Source organism: Hypanus sabinus, chromosome 4 (genome assembly GCF_030144855.1).
Source record: "Hypanus sabinus isolate sHypSab1 chromosome 4, sHypSab1.hap1, whole genome shotgun sequence".
Lineage (NCBI taxonomy): Eukaryota > Metazoa > Chordata > Chondrichthyes > Myliobatiformes > Dasyatidae > Hypanus > Hypanus sabinus.
The window spans coordinates 100,811,715-100,826,235 of NC_082709.1; the positions used below are offsets into that span (position 1 = coordinate 100,811,715).

General features: G+C 46.9%; 1 protein-coding gene across 1 annotated transcript in view; it reads left to right on the forward strand.

Moving 5' to 3' along the window:
* Window positions 1–1,064: 1,064 nt before the first annotated feature.
* Window positions 1,065–14,521, forward strand: part of LOC132392149 (phosphate-regulating neutral endopeptidase PHEX-like) — a 181,668-nt gene continuing 168,211 nt past the window's right edge. The window contains exons 1-3 of the mRNA XM_059965999.1: window positions 1,065–1,082; window positions 2,354–2,422; window positions 10,123–10,239. Of these exons, the coding sequence (XP_059821982.1) occupies window positions 1,065–1,082; window positions 2,354–2,422; window positions 10,123–10,239 (204 nt within the window). The remainder of the gene's footprint in view (window positions 1,083–2,353; window positions 2,423–10,122; window positions 10,240–14,521) is intronic.

The following is a 14,521-nucleotide window of genomic DNA, read 5'->3' on the forward strand; positions in this document are numbered from 1 at the left end:
TCTCCTTGGGGTCCCTCGATTTGACATCTCTCCCTGTGGTCCCTCTATTCGACATCTCTCCCTGTGGTCCCTCTATTCGGCATCTCTCTCCGGTCCCTCTATTCGACATCTCTCCCCGGGGTCCCTCTATTCGACATCTCTCTCCGTGGTCCCTGTATTTGACATCTCTCTCCGGTCCCTCTATTTGACATCTCTCCCTGTGGTCCCTCTATTCGACATCTCTCTCCGGTCCCTCTATTCGACATCTTTCCCTGGGGTCCCTCTATTCGACATCTCTCCCTGTGGTCCCTCTATTCGACATCTCTCCATGGGGTCCCTGTATTCGACATCTTTCCCTGTGGTCCCTCTATTCGATATCTCTCCCTGGGATCCCTCTATTTGTCATCTCTCCGCATGGTCCCTCTGTTCGACATCTCTCCACATGGTCCCTGTATTCGACATCTCTCCCCAGGGTCCCTCTATTCGACATCTCTCCCTGTGTTCCCTCTATTTGACATCTCTCCCTGGGGTCCCTCTATTCGACATCTCTCCCCTGGGTCCCTCTATTCGACATCTCTCCCCAGGGTCCCTCTGTTCGACATCTCTCCCCAGGATCCCTCTATTCGACATCTCTCCCCAGGGTCCCTCTATTCGACATCTCTCCCCGTGGTCCCTGTATTCGACATCTCTCCCCAGGGTCCCTCTATTTGTCATCTCTCCCTGGGATCCCTCTATTTGACATCTCTCCCTGGGGTCCCTCTATTCCACATCTCTCCCTGGAGTCCCTCTATTTGTCATCTCTCCCCGGTGTCCCTCTATTTGTCATCTCTCCCTGGGATCCCTCTATTTGACATCTCTCCCTGGGGTCCCTCTATTTGACATCTCTCCCTGGAGTCCCTCTATTTGACATCTCTTCCCAGTATTGCTCTAATCGAGAACTCTCCCTTCTGTTTGACAACACTCCCCGGGTTCCCTTATTCACTATGTAAGTCTGTCTCCCAAAATGCAACACTTAATCGAATTAAAGGCAATGATGAGGATTATCTACAGTTAGTGATGAATTTGTTCCTTGCATTCTGTACTGAATGAAGCGGCCACTATCTGTAAGTTTGTCTAACTTTCTCTTCAAGTTTTGACGTGCATTCAAAGAAGCTCTTCTGCACCCCACTGTTGCAGGTCACCTACTGACTGCCCATTTCCCTGCTGGGCTTCCGGGCAGCAATGAAGGTCCTCCACCTCTGGTGGAGTTCAGGCTTTGCTTCATCACATCCGTTCCTTCCTCTCCATTTTCACTACTCTCAGTCAATCAATTGCTGGCTGGATACTCAGGAATGCCGTCACTCTCAGATGTGGAATGGTTCTTCATTTCTGCTTCTGTAATACTTCTGTTTTAGCAGTCAAGGTTGTTAGCCCTGAGCTGAAACCTCTTGACCTGTTTGGCCTGGGTAACCCTACAAAAGCACAAAGCCCTGGTTCCAGCCAGCATCGCTCTCCAGGTCATTCAGGCATGTAAGCCTCCAAACCCCGGCAAGGTTGTGGTCCTCTTGAAGGACTCCATTGGTGTAATGTGTGCTTATTTGTGTTGCTCTCATTTTCCTGTCAGTTTGAACCAGTCTGGCTCTTCTCCTCTGACCTCCTTCATTAACAATGTCCACTCACATCCGCTCACTGTATGTCTTTCTTGTTTCTTGTACCATTCTCTGTAAACTCTTGGGACTGTTGTGTGTGAAAATCCCAGGAGATTAGCAGTTTCTAAGATACTCAAACCACCCCATCTGGCACCAACAGTCATTCCACGGTCAAAGTCACTTAGATCACATTTCTTCCCCATTCTGGTGTTTGGTCTGAACAACAGCTGAATATCTAGACCATGTCTTGCATGCATTGAGTTGCTGCCACATGATTGGCTGATTAGTTATTTGCATTAACGAGCAGGTGTACCTAATAAAGTGGCCACTGAATGTATTTTGTTCATATTTTCTATTTCTTATAACATATAAAAATGTTGCATTAATGAGCAGATATACAGGTGTCCCTAATAAAATGGCCACCAAGTGTATTTTAGTGATGTAGTTGAGGATTAAATACTGCCCTGGATACTCCTTGAATCTGTCATTTAAAGGTGATTCAAGAGCCAGTATTCCCCTGTATTGCAAGAGAGTGACAGCCTGAAAATTATTCTGAAATGGGTCTTAAACTGTGATATTCTGATGGAAAATGTTGACAGCTGGCTCCTGGGAAATGAAACTTCATAACATTTGAAATGTTACAGCAGCTTCATTCATTATTTTGTTTCATTCCCCTGTAGTATAATCTGCTCATCATTTTGGATCTAGTGTCAATTATTTTACTCTGTCTTATTATTTACCCACAGCTGGGCCAAGCCTCCTTGCTTATGAACGTACGTGAAAACTACCAGGCTAACAGCTTGCGGGCAAAATCTGTGAGTGCTTTTACATTTGTGTTGTGACGTGCAAAGCTTAATATTTTCTGTTAATTTCTGTTTCAAAGTGAAGAGAGAGATAGGAATAAAGTTTAAAACCAAACAAATAAATGATGGATGATGCTAATTGATTGTTATTGATGGCTCCTTGCAGAAGGCAACAACTGACATGTTTTGCCCAGGAAATGAGACTACCCTTAGTGGGATCCTACAATAGGAAACTCCTGACGGCACACAGTGGGGCAGTTGGTAGACAGCCCTCGTGTGAAGGTTCAATCTTGGCTTAGGGTGCTGTCTGAGTGGAGTCTGCACGTTCTCCCTGTGGCTGTGTGGGTTTCCTCTGGGTGTTCCAGCTTCTTCATGCATTTCAGAAGATTACTGGAATGATAATTTCATTGGCAACTGTAACTTTCTCTTTAGTACAGGTGAGTGGCTGAATTGGGAGGGAATTGACAGGAATGTTGGGAGAATAAGTGGAATTAGTCAAAATGGGTGGTGGAAGGCCTGCATACACATGGTGGGCAACGAGCCCATTTCAGTGCTGGATGACGATGCCTCTCCGACCCGCAGAATACAAAGTGAAATGATAAAGGAAGAAGGAAAAACAAGCGTACTTTTATTTCCAGTTACTCATTTTCTGCAATTTGAGCATTGTCCCATTATATGAAACTTGGATTAGGCTGCGCTTGGAGTATTGTACGTAGTTCTGTTCACCCCATTACAGGAAGGATGAGGGGGTTGTGGAGAGGGTGCAGATGATAGAGTTCGAGCATCCAGATTCAATCCAACATACCGCCCAGATTAGAGGCTATGAATTATAAAGAGAAGCTGGCCAACCTTGGGTACTTTCTCTGAAGTGTCTGAGGGTAAAGGGTGCCTGGTAGAAGTATAAAAGATTATAAGAAGCACAGAATAGTAGAAGACAGAATCTTTCTCCCAGGGTACAAATGTTAAATAATAGAGAACATGCATTTAAGCTGAGAAAGTGAAACTTTAAAGGAGACCCTTTAGGAAAGTTTTTACAGAAGGAGTGGTAACTACTGGGGTAGGTAGTGCAATAAGTAAAATAGTGGTGCTCCAGAGACTATTAGATAGATGACTGAAAAATGAGTAGTAAAGATGTTCAAGGATGTTGTCAGAACCTGAGGTGCTGAGTTACAGGGAGTGGTAGAGCAGGCTAGGAATTTAATCCTTAGAGCATAGGGGATCAAGAGGTTTTCTTACAGAGGTGAATCAATTGATGAGAGGGTGAATTCAAGCAGTCTTTCTCCCAGGGTTAGAGAATCACCTACTGCAGGGCAGAGGTTTAAGATGAGAGGGGATTTTGAGCAGCAACCTTATCTGTACATAGAATGGTATGTATGTCAAATTCAAGTGTAATTATCATTCATTCATACATAAATAAAACGATGTACCTCCAGGGCCAAGGTGAAAAACGCGGTACCAATAACCCACTGCACACGGTACCAAGGGCCCACTGCACGCGGCACCAACAGCCCACTGCACACAATACCAAGGGCCCACTGCACATGATACCAAGAGCCCACTGCACACGATACCAAGGGCCCACTGCACGCGGTACCAAGGGCCCACTGCACGCGGCACCAACAGCCCACTGCACGCAATACCAAGGGCCCACTGCACACGATACCAAGAGCCCACTGCACACGATACCAAGGGCCCACTGCACGCGGTACCAAGGGCCCACAGCACGCAATACCAAGGGCCCACTGCACACGGTACCGGGCCCACTGCACGCAATAACAAGGGCCCACTGCGCATGATACCAAGGGCCCACTGCACACGATACCAAGGGCCCACTGCACATGATACCAAGGGCCCACTGCACGTGGTACTAAGGGCCCACTGCACATGATACCAAGGGCCCACTGCACACTGTACCAAGGGCCCACTGCACACGGTACCAAGGGCCCACTGCACACGATACCAAAGGCCCACTGCACATGATACCAAGGGCCCACTGCACGTGGTACTAAGGTCCCACTGCACATGATACCAAGGGCTCACTGCACACAATACCAAGGGCCCACTGCACACGGTACCAAGGGCCCACTGCACATGGTACTAAGGGCCCACTGCACGTGGTACTAAGGGCCCACTGCACATGATACCAAGGGCCCACTGTGCACGGTACCAAGGGCCCACAGCACGTGGTACTAAGGGCCCACTGCACATGGTACCAAGGGCCCACTGCACGTGGTACTAAGGTCCCACTGCACATGATACCAAGGGCCCACTGCACACAATACCAAGGGCCCACTGCACATGGTACCAAGGGCCCACTGCACATGGTACTAAGGGCCCACTGCACGTGGTACTAAGGGCCCACTGCACATGATACCAAGGGCCCACTGTGCACGGTACCAAGGGCCCACAGCACGTGGTACTAAGGGCCCACTGCACATGGTACCAAGGGCCCACAGCACGTGGTACTAAGGGCCCACTGCACATGATACCAAGGGCCCACTGCACACAATACCAAGGGCCCACTGCACACTGTACCAAGGGCCCACTGCACATGGTACTAAGGGCCCACTGCACGTGGTACTAAGGGCCCACTGCACATGATACCAAGGGCCCACTGTGCACGGTACCAAGGGCCCACAGCACGTGGTACTAAGGGCCCACTGCACACGATACCAAAGGCCCACTGCACATGATACCAAGGGCCCACTGCACATGGTACTAAGGGCCCACTGCACGTGGTACCAAAGGCCCACTGTACATGATACCAAGGGCCCACTGCACATGGTACAAAGGGCCCACTGCACGTGGTACTAAGGGCCCACTGCACACGGTACCAAGGGCCCACTGCACGTGGTACTAAGGGCCCACTGCACACGGTACCAAGGGCCCACTGCACGTGGTACTAAGGGCCCACTGCACGTGGTACTAAGGGCCCACTGCATATGGTACCAAGAGTCCACTGCACACGGTACCAAGGGCCCACTGCACGTGGTACTAAGGGCCCACTGCACACGGTACCAAGGGCCCACTGCACACGGTACCAAGGGCCCACTGCACACGATACCAAGGGCCCACTGCACGTCGTACTAAGGGCCCACTGCACACGATACCAAGGGCCCACTGCTCAAGGTACCAAGGGCCCACTGCACGTGGTACTAAGGGCCCACTGCACACGGTACCAAGGGCCCACTGCACATGGTACCAAGGGCCCACTGCACGTGGTACTAAGGGCCCACTGCACACGGTACCAAGGGCCCACTGCACGTGGTACCAAGGGCCCACTGCACACGGTACCAAGGGCCCACTGCACACGGTACCAAGGGCCCACTGCACGTGGTACTAAGGGCCCACTGCACACGGTACCAAGAGCCCACTGCACATGGTACCAAGGGCCCACTGCACGCGGTACCAAGGGCCCACTGCACACGGTACCAAGGGCCCACTGCACACGATACCAAGGGCCCACTGCACATGATACCAAGGGCCCACTGCACGCGGTACCAAGGGCCCACTGCACATGATACTAAGGGCCCACTGCACACGATACCAAGGGCCCACTGCACATGATACCAAGGGCCCACTGCACATGATACCAAGGGCCCACTGCACGCGGTACCAAGGGCCCACTGCACATGATACCAAGGGCCCACTGCACGCAATTAAGAACAGCCCAGAACAGATTCCAGTATATCTACAGAGGCTTTTCCCATATCACCTCGATGTCTCCTCCCCTGGGTGACTGCAACACGCTGCCAGAGAAGTGATTAAGCAGGGGCAATAACAACTTTCAAAAGGCAGCTGGAGAGAAACGTGGATTAGAAAGGTTTGGAAGGTTGTGGGCCTAACACTGCAAATGAAATTAGCTTGCAGCTCAAAATTTGTACTAGCTTCAACTTTTTCCTGAATTCAGCTCCACACATGCTGGTTGCCCTTCTAATACTTCCTGCAGTTACTTAAAACCCACCTGCTCATTCCCATTGTTACTTTGTGTGCATAAATTAGCAAGTGTTTTCTGTGCTGCTTCAGGAGCACACCATTAGTTGTACTTAGAGATGAGGAGAGAATCTGAAAGGTGCTGTGTAATTGTAAATCTATGTTTCATGTAATTGTACAATTGCTGTCACAATAAAACCAACAATGTCATCAAGGACTCCCTTTAGCAGGCTCCTAAACTGGCCTGGATGGCTCTGGGCTAAGTAGTATAGATGTGGGAAGGATGTTTCCTGCATTGAGTCTAGGACCAGAGGGCACAGCCTCAGTATAGGCACATGTCCATTTAGAACAGAGATGATGAAGAATTTCTTTAGCCGGAGGGTGGTGAATCTGTGGAATTCATTGCCATAGACGGCTGTAGAGGCCGAGTCATTGGGTACATTTAAAGAAAAGTTTTATAGATTGTTGATTAGTCGGGGTGTCAAAGAGTACGGGGAGAAGGCCGGAGAATGGGATTGAGAGGGATAGTAAATCAGCCAGGTTGGAATGATGGGCCAAATGGCCTCACTGCTCCTATGTTTGATGATCTTGTGGAACGGCAGATGGAATTTAACTCATGCAAGTGCAAAGTTTTGTATTTTGGTTAATATTTACACAACAAATGCCAGAGCCATGAACAAAGTTGTAGGAGAGAGAGACCTAGCTGTACAAGTAGATGCTCCATGGAAGAAGTGACACAGGTAGACGGCGATGAAGAAGGTGATTGGCATATTTGCCATCGTCACTCAGGGCACTGAGTACGGAAGCTGGGATGGAATGTTACACGGTCCTTGGAAAGCTGCGAAGTGTTATGAGCAGTTCTGACTGCCTGTTCATCAGAAGGAATCAGAATCAGGTTTATTATCACCGGCATGTGACGTGAAATTTGTTAACTTAGCAGCAGTTCAATGCAATACATAATCTAGCAGAGAAAAAATAAGTATACGTATTGCAGTATACGTATATTTAATACATTAAAAATTGTGCAAAAACAGAAATATATATTAAAAAGTGAGGTAGTGTTCACGATTTTTATGTCCATTTAGGAGTTGGATGGCAGAGGGGAAGAAGCTGTTCCTGAATCACTGAGTGTGTGCCTTCAGGCTTCTGTGCCTCCTACCTGATGGTAACAGTGAGAAAAGGGCATGCCCTGGGTGCTGGAGGTCCTTAATAATGGACACTGCCTTTTTGAGACACTGCTCCCTCAAGATGTCCTGGGTACTTTGTAGGCTAGTACCCAAGATGGAGCTGACTAGATTCACGACGTTCTGCAGCTTCTTTCGGTCCTGTGCAGTAGCCCCTCCATACCAGATAGTGATGCAGCCTGTCAGAATGCTCTCCACGGTACAACTATAGAAGTTTTTGAGTGTATTTGTTGACATGCCAAATCGCTTCAAATTCCTAATAAATTATAGCTGCTGTCTTGCCTTCTTTATAACTATATCGATATGTTGGGACCAAGTTAAATCCTCAGATATCCTGACACCCAGGAACTTGAAGCTGCTCACTCTCTCCACTTCTGATCCCTCTATGAGGATTGGGATGTGTTCCTTTGTCTTACCCTTCCTGAAGTCCACAATCAACTCTTTCTTCTTACTGACGTTGAATGCCAGGTTGTTGCAAAGCTTAACTACCCTATTTACCTGTGAGGCAACTTTCAGGGATCTGTGGACAAGTACCCCCAGAACCCTTTGCTCCTCCACACTACCAAGTATCCTTCCATTTACTTTGTATTCTGTCTTGGAGTTTGTCCTTCCAAAGTGTACCACCTCACACTTTTCCAGGTTGAACTCCATCTGCCACTTCTCAGCCCACTTCTGCATCCTATCAATGTCTCTCTGCAATCTTCGACAATCCTCTACACTATCTACAACACCACCAACCTTTGTGTTGTCTGCAAACTTGCCAACCCACCCTTCTACCCCAAATCCAGGTCGTTAATAAAAACCACAAAAAGTAGAGGTCCCAGAACAGATCCTTGTGGGACACCACGAGTCACAACCCTCCAATCTGAATGTACTCCCTCCACCACAACCCTCTGCCTTCTGCAGGCAAGCCAATTCTGAATCTACTTCGCCAAACTTCCCTGGATCCCATGCCTTCTGACTTTCTGAATAAGCCTACCATGAGGAACCTTGTCAAATGCCTTACTAAAATCCATGTAGATCACATCCACTGCACTATCCTCATCTATATGCTTGTTCACCTCCTCGAAGAACTCTTTCAGGCTTGTTAGACATGATCTGCCCTTCACAAAGTCATGCTGACTGTCCCTGATCAGACCATGATTCTCTAAATGCCCATAAATTCTATCTCTAAGAATCTTTTCCAACCGCCTTCCCACCACAGACGTAAGGCTCACTGGTCTATAATTACCCGGACTATCCCTACTACCTTTTTTGAACAAGAGGACAACATTCGTCTCCCTCCAATCCTCCAGTACCATTCCCGTGGACAATGAGGACATAAAGATCCTAGCCAGAGGTTCAGCAATCTCTTCCCTTGCCTCATGGAGCAGCCTGGGGAATATTCCGTCAGGCCCCGGGGACTTATCCATCCCAATGTATTCATGCTACTGGGTTTCACTTTTGTAGGAAGTAATGTCTTGCAGACCCTGACAGAGTTGCCATGAATCTGATGTTGCTTCCAACCTTGTTTGAAATAGTCTCTTTGCCCTTGAAGTAGCCCTGTGCAAATCATACCTGTTTTCCTGGTACAGGCCTGGGTCACGAGACTTGAATGCTACAGATCTAGCCTTCAGCAGATGATGTACCTCCTGGTTTATCCAATGTGATTGCATTGGAAAGGGTGTAAAAAAGATTTACAAGGATGTTGGTGGGGTGGGAGGGTTGCAGTTGGACTGTCTACTCTTCGCTGAAGGAGCCGGAGGGGGTGAATGAGAGACATGATGGTCCCAGGGTGGGAGAGTCTAAAGCTAGGGGGCACAGGTTTAATGTAACAGGGGAGGATTTGAACAGGCGCTCTTTTCGAAGAGGTTAGTGAGTATATGGAATGAACTGCTGGAGGAGGTGAAAGAGGCATACACAATTACAACATTTTAAAGACATTTAGTTACATGGATGGAAAAAATTTAGAAGGATATGTTTCCAATGTGGATAAATGGGGCTAGCTCAGCGAGGCACTTGGCTGGCATGGGTAAGTTGAGGTGAATGGTCTGTTTTCACACTGTATGACCATAACAATTCCATTTCAATTACAACCGTCTGCATTTATAAACAGCCTTTAATGTAATAACGTGCTGCAAAGTGTTTTGCGGGTAATATTAGGACTGCTGGTTAATAGCTTGGTAGGTGCAAAGATTTAAAAGAGAGCTTAGACCTTTGCGATAGCACAAGAGGAATGAAAAGAGCTCAAAGGAGTCTAGACCTGGAGGAAGTTGCAAAATTATTAGAGGAGGCGTCATGCTAACAGTAGTGGATATCTTTGCAATCCCTAACCTGTAGGGCTGATGTGGACCCAATTAAAACAGAGCCAGGGTCAAGCCAGCATCTTCCTGATCCATGGCACACAGCAGTTCTGGAATTTAAAAAAAAAACAAAATTCTACAGATTCTGGAAAATTGAGTGAAAAAGCAATGGAACAGGCAGTGGTTCAGACAGTATTTATGGAGCTAGAAGCAGACTTAATGTTTCAGAACTGGAAACAAGGTTAGAAATGAAGCTGCTGGAATGATGTCAGCCATGGGACTGTCTAATTGCTCCTCTTTGCTTCTCCTTCAGATTCGCCATGCCCTACTGCAGCTGATGATCGATGTGCCTATTCTCCTGGGGGCAAACACCACCACCGCAAAGGATGACATGGAGGCCGTGATGGAGTTTGAGACCAAGTTGGCTGAGGTCAGTGGAAGTGTACACATTCCAGTGACTGGGCAGTTCAGTGTAGTTTGGGAGTGCATAGAAACATTTCACTTCATGGTCTATTGAAAAGGTAGCTGTACATATTACAGCATCATAGCTCAGAAACCGGCCTCATAGCTCAGCACCTACCTCTGTAACTCAGTATCACCTCCCTGAACAAGAAGGCACAGAAGCACCTCTACTTCCCAAGAAGATTGAGGAAAGCAAAGCTCCCTCCTACCACCCCCCCCCCCCCCCATCTTAACTGAATTTTACGGAAGCACCATTGAGAGTGTCCTGACAAACTACAATTTGTTGCTATCTTGGGCAGAGCAGTTGCCATTTTGAGCTGTGTTGTATCAGGATAGGATGCTTTCTGTGGTGAATCTGTAAAATGTGGTGAATGTCACACTATTTCAATATATAATTCATTTGACATGCCATAACCTGCTGCATGTTGATAACTTTATCATGTGATAACTTTAATATCTAGTCTACAGCACTGGAAGTCTAATTAGTCCATACTGGTCTTTTGATAAGTTTAACTCTCCCCCTCATCATTTCAGCTCCCCTATCATCTTACACCCAGTTGACACATTGATGGTATTTGCCACAAACTCATGGGAATCTCTTTCATATTCTTGTCACTCTGAATGAAACATTTTCTCTTGAACTATCTGTCATGATTTGGTACCTTTAATTTTGAACAATATCTCGTTTAAACATTTTCATTATCTTCATGGTCTCTATTGGATCAGCTCTCTATCTTCCCTTTTCCTCACATGCACACTCTCTTAGAGCATAATCTTTTGCTTTATTTTTGGTGAGGTTTTACTTTTTTTTACTGTATGAACAGGACTGTGTAAGACTTGCAGTGGTGATTGGGAAACTCTCTGCTTTTCAATATTTCCCCTCTAAGAACGAATGTAGTGCTTGGATTGTCTTTGTGTGACCTTGATGATTCCATTGCTACATTTCAGTCGGTTATTCTGCACCCTTGCATCTCATACTGGCTCTTTTCTCTGCAGTCCAGACAGTTCGTAATTTCCTCATTCTAATGCACTATCCATGTTAAAGAGTGAGAATAGAGAGCCTTTTCTCGTTGCCCACCAGTGACTAGTGGTGTTCAGCGTGTTGGTCTTGGGACCGCTTCTTTTAATGTTATATGTCAATGACTTGGATGACAGAATTGATGACTTTGTGGGCAAGTTTGTGGAAAATATGAAGAAAAATGCAGGGGCAGACTATTTTCTAAATGGAACAAATTCAGAAATCAGAGATGCAAAGGGACTTGAGAGATCTTGTTCAAGATTCCCTAAAAGTTAACTTGCAGGTGGTAAGGAAAGCAAATAAAATGTTAGCATTCATTTTGAGAGGACTAGAACATGCAACGGTATCATGGTGAGACTTTGGTCAGACCACACATGGAGTATTGTAAGCAGCGTTGAGCCCATTATCTAAGAAAGTATGTACTGACGTTGGAAAGGGCCCAGAGGAAGTTCACGAGAATGATCCCAGAAATGAAAGGGTTAATGTATGAGGAGCGTTTGATGCCCCTGGGCCTGTACTTGCTGGAGTTTAGAGGAGGGATTCTCATTGAAACCAATTGAATATTGAGAGTGGATGTAGGGAGGATGTTTCCGAGAGCTGGTGACCAGAGGGCACAGCACGAGGATAGGAGGACATCCCAGATGGATATGTGGGTCAGTACGGGATGGATCGCGGTGCGTTTTGAAGGGGATCCTGTGCAGTACAGCTCGATAGACACGATTAAATATTTGCATTTCAGCCGGTTACCGCTTCCAAGGTCCGTACAGTTAATAAAGATGTCTTGATGCTACTGAACAATATATTGCTGCTTAAAACCAATGGAAACAATGCTGACTGTGGCCGTACTTCTCACCAGACTCCTTGTAGGAAATGTGGCTACTGGTCAGGGGTACAGATGCGTTTCGACTTCCTATACCGACTACCTTGCTGGCAAATGTACAGTCTCTAGCAAATAAAATCGAGGATCTTAGAGCTGAAGTGCTGTATCAGAGGGACATTAGGACCTCTTGCATCCTTAGTTTCACAGAATCCTGGTTAACCTTTCTATACCGGATGCATCAGCTTGACAGGTTCACCATACACCCTCAGGATAGGACTGTCGAGTCTCTCAAAAGCAGATGTGGAGGTGTACGCCTTATGTCAACTCCTCTTGGTGCACAAGTGTATCAGTGATGTCCCAGAGCTAGGATATCTCACAATTGTGCCATCCATTTTACCTGCTGTGGGAGATTTCTGTGATTATTTTGATAATGGTGTACACTCCACCACTCCACCATGTCAAACAGGCTCAGGATGATTTGAGTGACGTGATCAACATGCATGAAACAGCGTACCCTGATGCCTTCACCACCATTTTGGGGGATTTTAACTAGGCCAGCTTGAAAAATCACTAAACAATTATCATTAATAAACCACTTGTAGTACCAGAGAAAACATCACACTGGTCCACTATTACACCATCATCAGGAATACCTACCGTCTTATCGCACGCCCACTCTTCAGGAAATCTGATCACCTGGCTGTGCTTCTGCTCCCTGAGTATAGGCAGAGACTGAAGACTGCAGCACCAGCAGTGATGACCAAGGAGGTTTGGACAAGGGAAACACGGGAGCGCTTACAGGACTGCTTTGAATCGATGGACTGGACTGTATTCAGGGAGTCATCTTTGAATCTGGATGAGTATGCTGCAGTTGTTACTGACTTCATTAAAACCTGTGTGGATGAGTGTGTGCCTACAAAGATTTGCTGTACATTCCCAAACCAAAAGCCATGGATGAACCAGGAGGTACATTGTCATCTACTGAGGGACAGATCAATGGCATTTAAGTCTGGCGACCAAGGTCTGCCCAAGAAAACCTGGTATGACTTGCAGGGGGCCACCTTGAGAGCAAAGAAACAATGTTGGAGGCGACATCGGATGCACGTCATCTCTGGCAGGGTCTGCAGACATGACTTCCTACAGGGCAAAACCCAATAGCATGAATGGCAGTATTGCTCAATGCCTTTTATGCTCGCTTTGAAAGGGAGAATATAACTACAGCTGTGAAGATCTCTGCTGCACTTGGTGACCCTGTGATCTCTGTCTCGGAGGTGATGCCAGGCTGTCTTTCAGGATGGTGAACCCTCATAAGACAGCAGGCCTTGATGAAGTACCTGGTAAGGCCCTGAAAACTTGTGGCAACCAAATGGCGGATGTATTTAAGGACATTTTCAACCTCCCATTGCTACAGTTGGAAGTTCCCACCTGCTTCAAAACGGCAAAAATTATACCAGTGCCCAAGAAATGTAGCGTGAGATGCCTTAATGACAACATCCAGTAGCACTCAGATCTACGGTGATGAAATGCTTTTAGAGGTTGGTCATTGCCAGAATCAGTTCCTGCCTTAGGAAGGAACTGGACCCACTGGACCCAATTTGCCTATAGCCACAATAGGTCTACAGCAGATGCAATCATATTGGCTCTTCACACAGCCTTAGATCATCTGGATAATACAAACACCTATGTCAGGAAGCTGTTCGTTGACTACAGCTCCACACTTAACATCATCATTCTCAAGAGTCCCGATCGATAAGCTACAGAATCTGGGCCCCTGTATCTCCCTCTGCAATTGGATCCTCGACTTCATAACCAAGAGACCACAATCTGTGTGGATTGGTATTAATAACTCCTCCTCACTGACGATCAACACTGGCACACCTCAGGGGTGTGTGCTTAGCCCACTGCTCTACTCTCTCTATACCCTTGACTGTGTGGTTTGGTATTGCTCAAATGCCATCTATAAGGTTGCTGATGATACAACCATTGTTGGCAGAATCTCAGATGGAGACGAGTGGGTGTACAAGAGTGAGATATACCATGAGTGGAGTTGCGGCAACAACCTGGCACTCAGTGACAGTAAGATGAAAGAGCTGATTGTGGACTTCAGGAAGGGTAAGACAAAGGAACACATCCCAATCCTCATAGAGGGATCAGAAGTGGAGAGAGTGAGCAGCTTCAAGTTCCTGGGTGTCAAGATCTCTGAGGATCTAACCTGGTCCCAACGTATCGATGCTGTTGTAAAGAAGGCAACTCCTATTTCATTAGGAGTTTGAAGAGTTTGGTTTATCACCAAAAACACTTGAAAACCTCTATACATGTACTGTGAAGAGAATTTTGACAGGTTGCATCACTGTCTGGTGTGGGAGTGGGGGGATAGGCGGGGCTAAGAAGCTACAGATAGTCATAAAATTA